Source organism: Musca vetustissima, unplaced genomic scaffold (assembly GCF_032173495.1).
Source record: "Musca vetustissima isolate MV318-11 ecotype Yass unplaced genomic scaffold, APGP_CSIRO_Mvet_v1 utg69955, whole genome shotgun sequence".
Classification (NCBI taxonomy): Eukaryota; Metazoa; Arthropoda; class Insecta; order Diptera; family Muscidae; genus Musca; species Musca vetustissima.
In genome coordinates, this window is record NW_026884361.1 from 42455 (window position 1) to 61176 (window position 18722).

Sequence of the window (18722 nt, forward strand, 5' to 3'; positions counted from 1 at the left end):
TTAATATAAATAGTTTTCGAAACAAAAATTTCGAATACGTGTTGACACAACGTATACGCCATATTATCCGCTTTTGCAGTTTCAAATCGCCTATGGAACAAGCACATTGTGGCGTATACCTTGTGTCAACACATATTCGTAAATTTCCAGAACATTCACGAGACCCAAATTTAAATTGCAATGAATGTAATTTTGCATTTTCAAGTCACGTTAAAAATTGTGTGAGGTCGTAGTAACTCACCTGTGGTTCTGGCGTCGACATTTCGTGCTTTTGTCCGGAACGCATATTCTCCTGCTGCATAGTTTAGTTTTTTAGTCGTTCTATTGTCTCTTTCATTTCTTTCAAGTTTGACGGGTTACTCGATATATTCAGCGTATTTTCCATAGGATATCTATTGTACATTTCGATATTTTCATTTCGTTACAGATTCCCTCGAAATGTTCTCTCCATCTTTGAATTTGATCATAATTTTTTTAGTAGCCTATCACCTGAAACGATTTTTTAGGAATATACGTATAAGTTTTGACACAAAGTATACGCCACATTATTTGCGTTTGATGTTTTAAATAGCCTGGTACATTGTGACGTATACTTGGTGTCAACACGTATTCGTAAATTCTTCAAAGGGCCAAGAGTCCCAACTTTAAATATGACCTCCAAAAGAAAAATAGTGTTATGCTATTCTTGAATGCAATCCACCCTAATAAACTTTATAATCTTCGATCGTTATCATCTTTTTTCATATCCATATAGTGTATAGAATATATTGCGTATATATTTGTGTGCGTGTGTATTTGTGTGTTTGGAGTACAAAGAGGCTATTTCGGCCAAAAACACTTTTGGCCATTACGAACGTACATTTTTAAGGGCTATTGAGTTAATTTTTCTACTTGATTGCACTGGGGTGGTGGTGTGGGACAATGCACAAGTATCTCTCTTTACTACTGGCCTGGTCAGGACATCTATAGTCGAAGGAAGCTCCTTGCCATGTGGACAGTCTCGTCTAGTTAGTTTTCGAAGAATTTATGGAATTTATTTTTCGGATGAACTTGAAAAGAAGTATCCATTTAAGGCTAATGGTTTCAGAGATATATACACATACTAGACATCTGCATGAATGCACAAAAACACCACCCATGAGTCACTCACACAAAGTAATGGCTTCTATTCTATAAATTTGTTGGAAATGAAGTGCAATGAGTGAGGGTACAACAAACATGAATTGCTTCAGGTATGAGAGTTTCGAATTTGTTGTATATTCGTTGGATTCATACAATCCACGTTTCAAACTCGACGAACCGGTATTCATTGTGTATGTTTACTTCGGTATGAATGTATGTTGTAACACAAAAAGTTTGAACAAATGCGACAAGTTCGTACACGAACCTGTTTTACACAATGAGAGTGTCGAATTATTTAGTATTCGAATTACCCGAATTAATTGAAGATATTATGGTTTTTATACCATCTACAAAAGTATGAAGGGTATGTTATGTTTTTTTGTTTTCGTTTGTAACTCATCGAAATAATCATTTCCGCCCATTTAAAGTATATATATTCTTAATAAGAGCAACATTTATGAATATCTAGTAATGTATCCACTATATAGCAGTACTTCCCTTTTTTCAATATTTAAATGTTTTAAACGCCCTTTTAAACATATAAAAATTCGTTTTAATTTGGGTTCGAATTGGATACCCCATAGTGTGGGGGATATTCAGTACTACAAATTGTCCTCATATTACTTTGTACTCTAATTTGCAATATTTGGGGAAACGACGGAAGATACTTATTTTTCTAGAGTTATTAATTACTTGTATTTAATAAAAAAAAAATAAAATACATTATTTCTCACTATTGCTCACTGATAAAGTTTTAAAGATTGTACAAGGTAAACATTTGCATGAATGTACCTGTACAATGAATGCCCACCATTAATGTTAAGTGTTGAATGAAAACAGAGAATACAAAATACAATGCATGATGTTCACTCATTGGACTCACTGATGTTGTATAAGTTGTTCTTGTAATCCATCATACTGAATGTTGTGCTTTCGAGTTTGATCGTTTGATCGGACAGAGCACAATGAAGAACAACACATCTTCGGTGGTTGAAATCATTTGCACTCATTCAAAATTGTTGTGTACTCTGAATACGACTTAACACCCATGAATGCGGATGGGAATTCATTGTACGAGTACATTCTTGCAGATGTCTAACACATACCAATACTGTGAGAGAGTAGGGCATATGTGTTTGTGTAGGTTAAGGAATTGTAGCCAAAAAAGTTTCTACAACAAAAGCTTTTCCCAAAACGGAGAACAGAAAAATACATGATACAAATATCATACAAAGTCCTTAATTTTTTGAAAATACCTTTTCCTATTTAATTTCCCCAAGGTGTCATCTTTAAAGGGCTGCCCCAAAAAAACCTTTCTCATTTTACCTTCACATGTCCAGACAATGTAATCAACTTTAATTATTATCCTTCTAGACAACAGCCAAGCATCATCAAATACCATCAAATACTCATTTTCTATTCCTTTTCATTTCATTTATCTTTTTTTCATTCTCTCCAATTCTCTTCTCTGTACCAGGTGCATGTCTGCAGGTCAATAATCAATCAACCAGTCTGGGCAAAAGCAACGACCATTTGCGTATCAACCAGACGGGTACACCCTATCTACTGTATGAGGATGGTGCCATTTGCCAAAAGACATCGGATGGAGGAACTAGAAAATGGTCAACTAAAATAGAATTTGTCTGTGCCAATCGTACGGAGGGTAGCAACAGCAAGGATAAAAATGTTGGTCCGAAAATAATTGAAAATTCCAATTGTCAACTGTTAATCCACTATCAAACTGAGTTGGCTTGCCGTGAGCAAATAAGTTGTAGAGCCAAAGTTTATGTTGATCATTCGGAAGATGGTACCGGTACGGATTTTATTGATTTGTCACCGCTGATTTCGAATACAGATAATTATGAGGCTGAAATTGATGCGGCATTAATTGCACAACATCAACAGCTGACTAAGTCGACTAAGGTAAGATAATAATTAATTGTTTATTTTTCATGGTGAGTTCTATGTTAGGTTTATTAGAGGGATTTTTAAACATTAATACTCCCACAATACCGAATTACATTTATTTTGATTTAAAGTTGGGTCTTTTGACTATTTTAGGAATATACGAAATAACGTATACGCCACAATGTACTCCTCCATTGGAGATTTAAAACTGCAAATGCGGATAATGTGGCGTATACGTTGTGACAACACTTATTCGTTTATTCCTAGAAGACTTTGCTTCAGACAATGATTTATACTAACACCAATTTTTTAATTAATAGCCTGAGAAATTCCGGGAAAATTCATATATTTTTTAAAACATATAATAGTTATTCAGCACGAAGGAACATATTGTCAGGATCTAAATAGATAAATATCACCAACAACAGAAAAGCGAGTTTCTAAATGAAAGGTCTTCTAAAAATCATTCTCCAATCGCTAGTCATAATTGGGCAGTAAAAATGATGATAATATATGTAAGATATGAGATTTCATTAACAGTTCAGCCGTTGGACATAAAGTTCGGTATTGAATTGCGCAGTTACGGGACAAAACATCCATCCGGGAAATATTGACCTAGACCCACCTTTAAGTACACTGATTGTCATATCTCGACTAGCTGAGTCGACGGACGGACACACATGCACCATAGCGGTGCAAATGGACCCTAACTTTTGTGTGAAAAATGATAAAATTTGTATTCTATGGCGTATATATTTACTCCTGAAGGACATAGACCCGAGAAGTTGACAGCATATCCAAGAGGAGTAGTTGACCTTTAAATTGATACCAATTATATTGTAGTATGTACTCGGATGTGGGAGTTAAACTTAAATATTTATAGGTGCTTACGTATTCTGATATTATTTAGTAACCCATTAACATTAGAGGGCAGAAATATAGCGTTGATCACTTTAAAATTTTCCAAGAGGTTCCAGTTATAGGCAAGGACAATGCCTATAATTTTCGGTTGTGAGCACATAAAAAATTTGGGATGAAGTGGTCCGACAACTCAATTTTTTGTGTTTTCCCGAGTCGATATATAGGTCACAAGCCGAGCATCACAACACAGCCCACGGTGAACGGAATCTGGACAAGTAATTAGAAGGGATGTACTGAATATTAGGAATAATCCGAAAATATATCAGTGTAAGGAGGAGGTGCTGTTGATCTATAATCGATCAAGAGGGTCCAAATATCACGATATATTGCCCAAGCTTGAAATAAAAATTCGCAGAAATTTAGAGTTCCTTTGCTATTGTTGTTGTAGCATCCCTATTGTTGGGCTGAGTTGACGGACATTGGCCGAGTTAGACTCGGGTCTTTTCGGAACGTAGACCCCTCTGTCGTGGAAAAATAGAGTTTCTTTGTAGTTGTGTAGGGTGTCGTATGGCCCCGTCCGACTATACTGCTCCGCTCACTGATTATATTATATTAAAAAAAGAAATTGAAAAAAATTAAAATAAATAAATAATTATTGATGTATTCTGATATATATTGGAGAGAGAGGGGGAGAGAGAGAGTCGTATAAGAACTTCCTTCAGCTCGTCTACAAATACCACCATTAGTTCGGGTACAAAGATTCCTTTCGGCTCATCTTTAGAAGGCTTTAGAAGACGCGAGCCTATATGGAGTCTTTATACAGGTGCTTAAGGGAGTCTTTTTGGACAATCTGAGGGCCAGGTAGTCTTTATAGGCGATATAGGGAGATTTCAGCTCATCTTTAAAAGGTGCTATAGAAGACTCTATTCAATGCGTTTAAAGAAAATTCCCTCCATCATGGAGAGACTATTTTTAACTCGCCTATAAAGACTACCTCCCCTTAGATTGGATTTAAAAGACTCTATTAAGCACATTTACAACGACTTTCTATAGTTCGTTTTTAAAAACATCCTAAAGATGTTCTATATAGACTCGATTCAGTTCTTCTATAGAAAAATCCATCAGATAATCTATAAATACACCCTCCAGATGGTATATAAAGTTTCCCTTTAGCAATTCTATGAATACTCTATGTACCTCCTCTAAAAAGGCTCCCTGTTCTCTTAAGACTCGCTGATGGAATAACTGTGTAAAGACTTCCATCAGTTAGTCTATAAAAAAATCTTTCTAGCTGTTCTATATAGACTTCCATCGGTATCTCTATAAAGACTCTCATTAACTCGTATATAAAGACTCGCTTCAGAGCTCCATCGCAGATTTAGATTTCCTCCAACTGGTCTATAAAGACTCCCTTTAGCTTGTCTATAAATATTCCATACCTTCAATCGTCTGTATAGATAGGTAGATTTTTGTATAGCTTTCCTCCCTTTAACTCGTCTATAAAGACTTGCCTCAGTTTTTCCATAAAGACCTCCATGTAGTCCAACAACACCTCTACAAAAACTCCTTTTAGCTCCACATATACATCTATACATATACTAGTCTAAAAAGATATGATTAGTTCCCCTGCTTCCACATAAAATCTTCATAATATTTACTTCTTCAATATGAGATTTTCGATACTGAGCGATATGGGAAATAACATTCTTCTTAGTTTGTATAACGTTTGACAAAGTAACTTTTATAGTTTTCCAATTCTTAGTCTTTTGTATGTCTATTCAAAGTTTCCTTGGCTTTCATACGTCTCATTTGCGACTACAACTCTAAATCCAACTTAAACTACTATTTTATACTTTGCAATTTCTTCCAAATAATGCTCCTATTGAAATCTTTGCCTAATGGTTTAAATCAATGCAAAATTCTTTCAATTCTCTCCGATTCATTATTTCACTCGTAGTACTTTTTGTATCTTTTAACTCCAACTGCCTTCCTTCCTTTCCTTTTAATTATTTGCCTTATATTCACTTGAACATTCATAAATTTATTTTCCTCTTTTTTCTCTTTTCATATTGTATCCTGAATATTTGCCCGATCTCGATGTGTGCGTATGTGCCTGCGTTCATGACAAAAACAACCAACCAACCGGCCATTCATCCAACAAAAAATCCTCAACAGATCTTTCTAAATGTATGCCGACCATTAGTACCCAAATATGCCTTAGGCTGTCCAGGAGGTTCAGCTGCTTGTATGGCGAAAATTGATAAAAATACTGGCAAACCGGAAGAGGAACAGGTATGTCGCAGTAGTAGACACTTTTGTTGTTGTCGTTTTTATATTTTTGTTTACCTTTTCTGAAAAATCCATTCATTCATTTATACAAAACCATGGTCATCACCATCATCATCGTTCTTGTCCACATTGGACACATAAAAACGCATTTCGTCGTTCGCATACGTTTTGGCTTTCAAAAATACTTGAAACGGTCTGTGTCCAGCCAACAAAAAAAAAAATATATAGTGGAAACAAGGGACGTGTAGTACCTCAATCCTAAAGACCATACGACCACCATAATACCTTAAGCCGTTTATCAACACACGTATAGACGTACGTTTTTTCTGCTTTATGCGTGTGTATGTGAGAATGTTCACATATATTGTACAATATGCGTGTGTATGTGTTTGTTTTAAAGATTTTGTTGGGGCGTTTTTTGTTTCGTTTTGTGGACTTGAATTTTTTTCGGGAGTTTGTCAGCAGCAGCAGCAGCAGTAACTAAAGCTTTGTTTAGTTTTCCAGTCGTTTTTCGGGGGTTGTCGTTTTTGAAAAAAATCGGAAAGGTTGTGTGTGTATTTTTTTCCTCTCGTGTACATCTAAAAACCACCACATGAAGAAATATAGGCACATACATATGTATGAGTTCGAGGTTTAGAAGATTTAAAATTCGGATTTGTACATGACCATGAACATTGAATACCACCTGATGTTCTGCTTTAACCCTAAGGACAAACAGTTATTGGCCGTATCATTCACTCAGTCCTTCAGGTGGGATTTCATTTTTTTCGTCCATAAATACTTCCTTCAGCACGTCTACAAAGACTCCCTTCATCTCGTCCATACAGACCTGATCAGCTCGTCTATAAAGACTAACTTTTTCTCGTCTATAAATACACCCTTCAGCTCGTCTGTAAAGATTCCATTCAGCACATCTATAAAGACTCCCTTCAGTTCGTCTGCTGAAGACTCCCCTCAGCTCGTCTGCTGAAGACTCGTCTATAAACACTCCCTCCAGTTCGTCTATAAAGAATCCCTTTAGCTCGTCTATAAAAGCTCCCTCCAACTTGCCTATAAAAAATCTCTCCAACTCGTCTGTAAAGACTCCATCCAACTCGTCTATAAAGACTCCCTCCCGCTCGTCTATAAAGATTTCCTTCCGCTCGTCTATAAAGACTCCCTTCCGCTCGTCTATAAAGACTCCCTTCCGCTCGTCTATAAAGACTCCCTTCCGCTCGTCTATAAAGACTTCCTTCTGCTCGTCTATAAGGACTCCCTTCCGCTCGTCTATAAGGACTCCCTTCCGCTCGTCTATAAGGACTCACTTCCGCTCATCTATAAAGACTCCCTTCCGCTCGTCTATAGAATACTCACTTCAGCACGTCTATAGACTCCCTTCAACTGGTCCATAAAGACTGCCCTTAATTCTTCTATAGGAGACTCCCTTCAGCTCGTCTATAGAAGACTCCCTTCAGCTCGTCTATAAAGATTCCCTTCAGGTGGCCTATAAAGACAATATTCAGCTCGTCCGTAGAAGACTCCCCTCAGCTCTTGCATAACGACTTTCTTCCGATCTTTTATCCTAAAAAACAGTATTCCATGCGCCTTTCCAACTGTTTTCTAATCGATTATTCTCACACATATCTACTTATAACGGATGATGGCAAATGTTGTGCCCCCCACTTCAACTCTATTTATGATATTTATATGTTAAAGTTTTTCCGTAATATATTTTACAACACTGGATCCTCAACAAGGCTTCTCAAAAAATCTCTGAAGCGAAAATGCTGTTTTTTTCATCGCAAAGAATACGAAGTTGGTGTTTTTGCCAAGTCAGCAGAACAACAGTGTCATAAAAACCAAAAACTAGAAAAAAAACACTCAATGATGAAAAGAAGCACACGCTCGTTAACTTGCTACTGCACACAAACTCACACACAAATATACGTTAAAGTATGCCATATGTGTGTGAGTGTGCATATTTTTATGTCGTTATATCTGAAGACGGAAAACTAAGCTTCAACTTAGAGCTCTTAAGTTCAACTTGATTTTATGTTTGTCTGTGTATGTGTGTCTCTGACATGTGTGTGATATATCCGTTTCCTCCGTTTCAAACTTGGAAAATGAAGGAGGAGGAGGACATTTAGTTCTGTGACATCCACAAGCTGTAAAAGAAAGGATTCGCATTGCGGACATTTAAAATGGTCAACGATTTTCGCAACAGAACAGAAGTGATATAAAAACTGATACTGCAATATGGTTGGTGGAAATATGGGAGGGGGAAATATTTTAGCAATGTTTAAACGATATGCCAAGAAATTGGTAATATATTATTTTTCTGTAGTGAAAAATTTCAGTTGGATTTCTCACAATATAGAAAATTCTTTAGACTAGATAGGTTCTGCTTCACTTACTGCTTTTGATGTGAAGACTTTCTAGTTCTTCACCTTGTCCGTAGAAACCTTCAATTGGTCGGAAAATATTATATCCATAAGTTATTCTCACACTTCAGCTCATCTTTCCATAAATTGATCTAAAATATCTTCCTCCAATTCATATATAAAGGCTCCTACATTCAGGACCTCCGCTCACTAAGGAACCTCTACAAGCATGTTTATTACAGCATCTTTCAAATTGTTGTCTTCAAATATTCCATTCAGTGTTTGTATGAAGACTGTAAAGATATCCTGACTCTTCAGATTATCCTTCCATCAGTCAATCTAAAAAGTCTTCATTCGATTCTTCAATAGGGGCTCCCTATCGAACATCTACATAAAATTTCTTCATTTCGTCTAAAGAGACTACATCCAGGTTTTCTCCAAATATTCCCTTCTGTTATTCTCTAAAAACAACCAAATGGTCATCTATAAAGTCTTCCATCCGGTCGTACGTAAATACTTCCTTCAGATCGTCTATGGAGACTCCTTTTAGTTCGTCTATGAAAACTTAATTTTGTACGGTTTAAGACGGTTTAGGATTTCTATGGAAAATCCATTAATATCGTCTAAGGAGGACAACCAGTCCATTAGGCCTTCTTTCAGCACTTCTATAAAAATGCGTCCATTAGGTCTCCCTTCAACTAGTTTATAAAAACTCCTTTCAGTTTCTGTATAAATACGTACGTCAGCTCTTCTATAAAGACTATTTTCAGCTAATCTATATAGATACTACCTTCAGTTTTATAAATACAGATTGCGTATAAAGTTCATGTTTGAAATCTATAAAGACCCTTTTCAGTCTGTATATATATAAAGTGCTTAACTCTAGTTTAGTAAAAACGATCAGATTCTTCTGAACAATTTTCCAGATGTAGATGTTTTTTACCCTAATTATGTGGATATGGGGATTTTCCTGGGGGACGTACCCGGTTATTTGACCGGGAAGTTCGTGTACCACTACCCGGTTATGCCCGGTTCTAGGGATCCGGTTAATATAAAATTAGTATCATTTTAAAGCTTATAAAACTACCTGTCCATTGAGTGGGTTATGTCAACCCGTTCTGGATTTTGGACCCCGATTATTTTGAAAAAAAAACTCCCTAAAAGTCTACGTTGGGTCCATTATGGTCTCTCTCAAATCCTTTCCAAAGTGGTGTGATAAGTGGCTACATCTGTTGTGGATCAAAAAATATCGTGACTATTTTACTAGAGTTGTTCCAAATCAAGAGTCGCCAGTAGCTTAAATTAACCTGACCCTCGAATAGTTCATATATCTTCCTGGACTCTCACACAGTTTATGTGGACTCCATGGGCCCTCAAATTGACTATATAAACGATCCCTGGACCTACTACTCCTCTATATATTGTCCTATAAAAGTTCCTCCAGGCCCTTCAACTTCGCTGTAAATAATCTCTGACCCTACAGCCTCTCTACGTTAAGTCTTCCGGTCCTTTAATTAGTCTACCTTAAGGTCGGTTGAAAATATTCCCAGGCTTTTCAACTCGGCTGTATAGCGACACCTTTACTTCACCTATACAAGTTAAAGTCATAATATAAAGGCTGACTAAAAGTCGCCTATAAAAACTCCATTCAGCCCAGGACACTTCTAAATACTACCTTAATATTAAAACTAACAGTTAGTCCTCAGTTGGTATATATATGAAGCCTATTCAAGTCATCTACGAAGGCTCCCGTCAGTTTATCCGTAAAAAAACTCTTCAGTTCGTCTGCTGAAAGATGCTCCGATTCTTCAGTGCATCTACATAAACAATCCCTAACCCATATTTTCGTTAACATTAAGACTCTCTGACCCATCAAATATACATTTCAGCTTTCTTACTTGTCATACGTGGTGCATACTTTTTGGCGTTCAATTGAGCATTCGTTTCGTTTCGTTTTGCAATACCCTGAATCAGATCGGCTGAGGCTCACTGGCCCATCAAGATGCCTTCGTAGAAATTCACTGCTTCAGCTCATCTACAGTAACATTTAAGTGTTCTATAATTGCAAATGGAATGCGTGGTGCATACTTTTAGGCGTTCCATCAAATATTGTTTCTTTATACAGACCCAACATTATAAGCACGTCTTTAAAGGATTAGGCGTTCTACTGAAATTTGTTTCTTTTCATATAATCCGAATTAAAATACTCCTTGCTACAGCTATTCTAGGACTTCTTTGCACTTAAACGGGTCTACAAAAAAACTAAAATTCATTAATTGAAACACACTTTCAGGTGTTTGTTTCACTCCCCGGCCACTTTACCTGTATAAAGTAATCTGATTTATCTCGTCTATAAACTGCCATTTTTAGCACGTTTATAAAAAATTTAGTTGTGAGCTACTTGCGACTGGATACATTTTTTCCTAAGGATTCATATTTATGTCTATAAATACGTATTTTTAGATAATAGTTTTATTTTACTAATTTATCTAATGCCATGTGTGGTGCATACTTTTAGGCGTTGGCATAAACAATGATTCCTTTCAAATACCAATTCTTATGACGTCTGTCATCTTTTATCTAGTCAGTAAAACACCAGTTAACTAAGGATGATAGGAAATCGTATAGGAATTTTTTAGTAAAAAATCAGGTGCTTGAGACTGGAATTTGGTTTTATAGAAAATGTAATGAGCTAACTTCTAACTTCTTTCTATAGGAACTGGATCAAGCCTCAGGATCCAGTTCCTATAGCATGAAGTTCATAAGACTTGATTATAAAACAGAACATTTTCACAGAATAGTTTCATCTGATTTTTTTCACAAATGAAATGTGTGGTGCATGCTTTTAGGCGTCATTCAAAATATTATTCAATCCCACTGTGCATTCTTAAAGTTTTGTAATTTTCCTAAAGAAAATTCAAACTTTACCCACATCGCTCAACATGCATTGAAGGGAAAAGTTATTTTGCGTTTGCCAAAAAAAAGTTTCAATTTATTAGCGCGCGAAGTTAAAATAAGACAAAATAATAACAACAACAATAACTAAAAACAAAAAGTATTACTTAAATGATTGTTGTTGTTTGTTCTTCGTACGTTCGTTCGTTGTTCAATAAAAGTCAAGATGTTTGTCAACATTTTTTCGTATATATATATATATTAATAATGAATGCTGATGGGCTTTTAGTTTTTCGTTCATTTTATAGCAGACATTATTGATGTCATGGGAATAGATATTTAGCAGAAGTAGTCTAAGTAGAGAGCAGCAGCAACGGCATTCTGTTAACAATTTTCAGGTTTTTTTGTTCGGCTGTCTTTGACCGACCTATTATGCCGGCATATCATTTTGTGAAAGCCAGACACACACTTCTATTTAGATTGCCATATGGAATACATGACATGAAATTAATGGGCGACAAACCATAAAGCCATGAATCGCAGCAAGTCATCGTGATAAGGTCAAGGCCAAGGGCGGATTTTGTTTTTTTGTGGTATTGTTTAATGGTCTATTGGTTAAGTTTGTAGGGAAAATAAATGTTCTGTTTCATTTTGTTCGGTTCTAGTCATAAATATTAAATGATAAATTTAAGGCGATTTAAATAAAGCTCCCACTGAAATTTTACCTTAAAAATGTTATACCCAAAAATTTGTCTCATTCATCATTGAAATCCCCATTCAGATTTAATTTTATAAATAAAATTGTTGTTGTTATTCTTCTCCTTTCTTTAACCATCCATTCGTTCATTGAAATCCTTTCAATAATCTACATCAATTAATTTGGAGAAATGAAAATAAGGGAAGAGAGGGGTATGGTGGAGTTGCTCCATCCCCCAAAAACTGAATATTTGCCTTAATGCCGTAAAAGAATTTTGCTCCTCATTGAGATGTCCTGATGAAAAGCCGGACAGTAGCAGGTAGCAGTGAGTCAATGCCAGCCACAGACAAATACCTACGTAACATGGACACTTGGTACATTCAATTCGTCTATCCACTTTTTTGTGTTCTTTTTTTGTGAATCCGTAAAAACCCCACCAACCTATCGAGTCAAACCATGAACAATTCCAAACGTAACCAAAGGATATTGGACATTGGTCCGTCCAATGCATAAAAAAGAGAAAATTCGACACAACCAACAAACCGAAATCAAGGTATGCTCGTTTGATTCATTTGCCGGGTAATGTGATGTTGTCCCGCAACAAAATGAAGAGAGAGGCATCCGTTTAAGGTAAATTAAGGTATAGCCATGACATGTAGCTATGCGAACATAATCAATGTGGGCCATGACATAATGGCGATGGGGGGAATGTGCTGGAGCTTTATAGGAGTTAAATTATTGAAAGGACGATTTTTTTTATTGTGAAACATTTAATCGACAGAATATGAAGAATAACAGCTAAGGCCTTGGGTGGTCTGTAAAGACTCTATACCCTACAGTTCGTATATTAAAACTTTCTACCTTCAGCTGCTATATAAGGAAAACTTAAACTGAGCTACATGTCATCTTCAAATTGTCTATAAATAGACATTTTTGACTACCCGGACCTTAACCTTATATACAGACCTCTCTCTATAATATTACTACTAATTGATGTTCATATAAACTTCCTGACCTGACCATACAATTCATTTATATACAGACATCCCTTTAGTGATCTATAAGTTCATTCTACTTTCTGATCATTTATATAAAAATCCCTTTCATTACCCTTTACCTCATCTATAAAAAATACTCACTCTCTTCTGTTCGATTGTAAATATTCACATGTACTTCAGATCGACGGTAAATACATTACATATCAGTTCATGCTTATAACGACTCCCTAAACTTTCGACTCGTCGAAATATAGACTAACTGGCTTCTCAGTAATTGCAGATTGTTTGTGTGGTGCACACTTTTAGGCATTCAACTAAACATTGATTATGTTCACAGATCGTGAATCATTAGCTTGTCTGTAAATCCACTCTGTTTCAGCTTATCTATGAAGTCTCTCTGAACTTCAGTACACGCTTTTAGGCGTTCAACTAAAAATTATTTCATTCAAAAATTCCGCTTGATCCCGGCTGGGTTTTGAACCCTGGTTCCCTATGGCATCTGTTGGTTGTTGTCCGGCACCTTAGCGTTCATAGCCACCTCCTTATCTTTCTAAGGTTGCACAATATGCAATTGTATACCATTGAAGAAAAAATATTGTAGTCTGTGTGGAAAAAAAAGTCCGTCACTACAAGAAAAATCTGCTCTGAAAAAGAATGTTCTGGTGTGATGCCCGAACCTTGACACCGTTGAATTTAATTCGTAGATGCACGACAATACTAAAAATCAAGTAACGACATTTGTAAGCCACATTGCCCAATATGCCTGATGAGCCGCTAAACCAACGACGAAACGCGTTGCGTAATGGAGGGAATTGTAGTATCTCTCTGGCTTTCCCTTTCATTGCAACTCCGATCATGTAGCTCATCTCGAAAGAGAAATAATAAAAATTGTTTCATTTCCTATTTCATAAAGTTTATTAGGTTTATTTAATTTAGCTCCTCTAAAAATAATCCCTTCACATATAAAAATGTATGTAGACGAATCTTTTTTCTTTAAAATAATTCTTGAGGCAACATAAACCCGAGTTAACAAATGCTTGATATGTTCATAATGAAAAAAGGCTTGATGTTTCAATCTAGAGAAACAGTATTTTTTATAGAATTGTTCTATTTGTATAGTTTCACAAATGAACTGTGTGGTGCATAATTTAAGGCGTTCAACTAAACATCGTTTCTTTTTACAGACATTGTATTATCATCCAATTAGAAAATAGTTCAACAGGTTTGATCTTTTAATCTCTAAAAATATTTGTTTAAAGAATCGTTTTATTTTTATAGTTTCACAAATTATCTGTGTGGTGCACACTTTTAGGCGCTCAACTAAACATAGTTTCTTTTCATATGCCTTACATTATCAGATCGTCTGTAAAGTCCATCAGTTTCACCTAGTTTCCTTCCAAGTCAGCTCATCAACGGAAAATTTGAATACACATTACATGATGCATACTTTTAGGTGTTTAGCTAAAAATTGTTTCATTACCATGTCGAATAATCCGTTCCTTACTTCATATATAAAAAACTGTACTTATTTCCCGTTTTTTTTATAATATTTCTTTTTTATTCAGTATGTAAAATTTACAACAAAAAAGTTTCTAATCAGGGTTTTCCTGAGAAATTTGGGACTTGCTTTTTGGTATAGAAAGAATTCCTCAGCTGATTGAGGTATGATTTTGTTTCTATTGCAAAACCTCCTGAGCTAACAGAGGCTTAATCTTTTTCATAAGAAAAAAATTGAATAGGCTTGATGTTTTAATCTAGGAAAAACATTTTTCTTATAGAAGAGTTATATTTTGGTAGTTTCCCAAATGAATTGTGTGGTGCATACTTTTAGGCGTTCGATTAAAATTTATTCCTTTTCACATACCCTACACTAGGTCGCTTTTAGATTAGATTAGGTTGAAAAGAGAAGTGGTTTACATCACCACATGTCCTCTTAGGCCAGTGTGCGCTCTAGGGCGAAAGCCAAAGCCATGTTGAGATTTTGTCTCCCTAAGCTTCTAGAAATTTTGTGTACTTAGTGAAGTAATTCAGCCCTTATCATTCACACCCCCAAGAAGTAGGCTTGAAGCTTGCATAAGCTGAGCAGTGTTATAGCTGAGCAGTGTTATATTCGTCTGCGACGAATTTAATCTTGTGTAAATATGCCTGTAGACTGAGATGTCCTACTGGGTGTGCTAGTCAGTCTGCTGATTTCCTACTGGATGTGCTAGTCTGCGCCTATTTTACTCTTGGTCCTTAAGAAAATATTGTTTAACAATCCACGCCTATTTTACTCTTGGTCCTTAAAAAAATATTGTTTAAAAATCCACGCCTATTTTACTCTTGGTCCTTATGAAAATATTGTTGAAAAATCCATGCCTATTGGCCTGTTGGTCCTTGAGAAAATATTGTTGAAAAATCCATGCCTATTGGCCTGTTGGTCCTTGAGAAAATATTGTTTAAAAATCCACGCCTATTTTACTCTTGGTCCTTATGAAAATATTGTTGAAAAATCCATGCCTATTGGCCTGTTGGTCCTTGAGAAAATATTGTTTAAAAATCCACGCCTATTTTACTGTTGGTCCTTTAGAAAATATTGTTTAAAAATCCTCGGCTATTGGACTGTTGGTCCTGGTCCTCGCCTATTGGATTGTTGGTCCTTAAGAAAGTATTGTTTAAAAATCCTCGCATATTGGACTGTTGGTCCTTAAGAAAATATTGTTTAAAAATCTTCGGCTATTGGACTGTTGGTCCTTAATAAAGTATTGTTTAAAAATCCTCGGCTATTGGACTGTTGGTCCTATTGGACTGTTGGTCCTGATAAAATATTCTTTAAAAATCCAAGCCTATTTTACTGTTGGTCCTTAAGAAAATATTATTTAAAAATCCACGCCTATTGGACTGTTGGTCCTTAAGAATTTTTTTAGAAATCAACGCTTATTGGACTGTTGGTCCTTAAGAAAATATTGTTTAAAAATCCACGCCAATTTTACTATTAGTCCTTAAGAAAATATTGTTTAAAAATCCACGCCTATTGGACTGTTGGTCCTTAAGAAAATACTGTTTAAAAATCCTCGCCTATTGGACTGTTGGTCCTTAAGAAAATATTGTTTAAAAATCCTCGCCTATTGGACTGTTGGTCCTGATAAAATATTGTTTACAAATCCTCGCCTATTGGACTGTTGGTCCTGATAAAATATTGTTTAAAAATCCTCGCCTATTGGACTGTTGGTCCTGATAAAATATTGTTTAAAAATCCACGCCTATTGGACTGTTGGTCCTGATAAAATATTGTTTAAAAATCCACGCCTATTGGAATGTTGGTCCTGATAAAATATTGTTTAAAAATTCACGCCTATTGGACTGTTGGTCCTGATAAAATATTGTTTAAAAATCCACGCCTATTGGACTGTTGGTCCTGATAAAATATTGTTTAAAAATCCACGCCTTTAGGAGTGTTGGTCCTTGAGAAAATATTGTTTAAATATTGTTTTCCTTAAGAAAATATTGTTTAAAAATCCACGCCTATTTTACTGTTGGTCCTTAAGAAAATATTGTTTAAAAATCCTCGCCTATTGGACTGTTGGTCCTTAAGAAAATATTATTTAAAAATCCACGCCTTTAGGACTGTTGGTCCTTGAGAAAATATTCTTTATAAATCCAGTGTTGGTCCTTGTGAAAATATTCTTTAAAAATCCACGCCTTTGGGAGTGTTGGTCCTTGAGAAAATATTCTTTGAAAATCCAGTCTGACTTTTTTATTGTTTTTTAAATAAACGCCTGTCTTTTGGGTCCCAAAACAGCAAAGGATATTGACCTTACATCTCTACATTAATTGCTTGACCCCAACTGCTCTCCTGCAATTCAAATTAATTGATGATTCCGGCACACGACAGAGGTGATAGGAGATGAACTGTTATTTTCACAAGTATTGCAGGTATCCGGTCAAAAACATCACTCGTTATCCATGCATTTTCTTGTAGTTATCGGATATGTTGCCACTTGTCGAAACCTATCGTTGATTCCTCTTTTTTTGTTTCTTTTGTGTAATGATGAATTTGTAATTCGATTTTTGTTCGTCAGCCCTAACCGATTCTCCAAACAAATATGTTGTTGATATGTTTTTTTTTCATTTTGGATAGCAACAAAAACAAAATGGTAACCAGAAAAAGCTCCCAGCACTTGGTCTGCCATCGAAAAGGATATTCAACCCAATTGTCTGTCGGTTTCTATGCTTTTGTTTAATCGGAACTTCCTAAAAATCTTATCAATTAAGAGGACTGAACATAGACATACATTCAGACTGCACTTTTACATTTCGGTAGGTGTGTGTGTGTGTGTTCGGATCTTGTACGATTTTGTTGTATATGTATGTTATCTATTCGTTTTCCATTTTTAGTTTTCTGTTTTTTTTTTTCAAACTCAGAAACCACAAGCGGATATCATGTTAATCCTGAACAAATAGTTCTTGTCTCTTCAACACTTGAAATATTTAATGTCCCTGTAATGGGATTGCAAATAATTTTTACTCTGGCCACAGCCATAATCCTCTGTAGCAAGCCTTAAATGTGATTAAATCGTATAAAATGAAAGAAAAAAGAATATAGCAACAACAAAAAACATCATCAACGACACAAAACAAATTGCAAGAAGTCTATAAAAGCACATAGATTCCGGCTATAGGGGGGCAATATGAAGGGAGGACTTTACCAAAAAATTTAAAATCTGCCTCAAGTAGGATTGCAAAGTTTTTTTGTTGTTAGTCCGACAATGATAGCCGTTGGTTTGGTCAATGTAATGGTGCCTGGTTTGTAATAAAGCCTCTCAAAAAACAGCTTATCTCCATCCTCGATGAGAGACTTTGTCACGTAACACCAGATACGACCCGGCCGACTCTGACCTTAATGTCTAATGGAAAACTTTAAATCTGCATAATAATAATAATTTGTTATCGGGATTTTGTAACACAGCAGCAGCATCATCATCATTCTACCAAGTTGATCAAAGTTCTAAAAAAAATTACAAAATTTGTATTATGTGCATACTTACGTTCTAATACAACGGCAAAGACTTTTGTTTGAAAATTATTAGAGAGAATATTAAGGACATTTTGTAAAATTGTGTTCACGTTATGGTGGATTTGATTTGATTAAAGAATTTTAAGGGAACTCAGTTTATTTAAAATATAGAATTACTAGCAAAAGTGCACGCTACTTCGTATGGAATGGAAATGGAATACAAAAAGAAAATAATATTTCATATGGAAGTCGTGAATACTGTATAATTTGTTGTTCTGAACTCCACCTCTATTCCTACATCTAATATGTTTATTACCATTTACCACATAAGCACTATTTTCCCAAATATCTTTATTATTTCCATTACACAGATTTAGAATAGGTCTGAATTCCAATTTTATATTTACGTACAGGTTCCACATTTAGTTCCATTTAGTACTTTTCGAACACATAAGTACACATTTTCAAGACTACCTCCGTAACACCACCACTAAATTTAGTACCAAAAACCCTTTAGTACTTCCTTCGAACTCTCCGTCTGTGACCCACATTCCCGATTTTAGGTTTCCAGCTCTCTCCCTTACCCAAATCCAAAT

At 35.5% G+C, this 18722-nt stretch overlaps 1 protein-coding gene across 1 annotated transcript in view; it reads left to right on the forward strand.

Annotated features, from left to right (window-relative positions):
• The window catches only part of LOC133331330 (cation-independent mannose-6-phosphate receptor), an 81913-nt gene that overhangs the window by 28360 nt on the left and 34831 nt on the right, over positions 1-18722 (forward strand). The window contains exons 9-10 of the mRNA XM_061539728.1: positions 2600-3045; positions 6067-6183. Of these exons, the coding sequence (XP_061395712.1) occupies positions 2600-3045; positions 6067-6183 (563 nt within the window). The remainder of the gene's footprint in view (positions 1-2599; positions 3046-6066; positions 6184-18722) is intronic.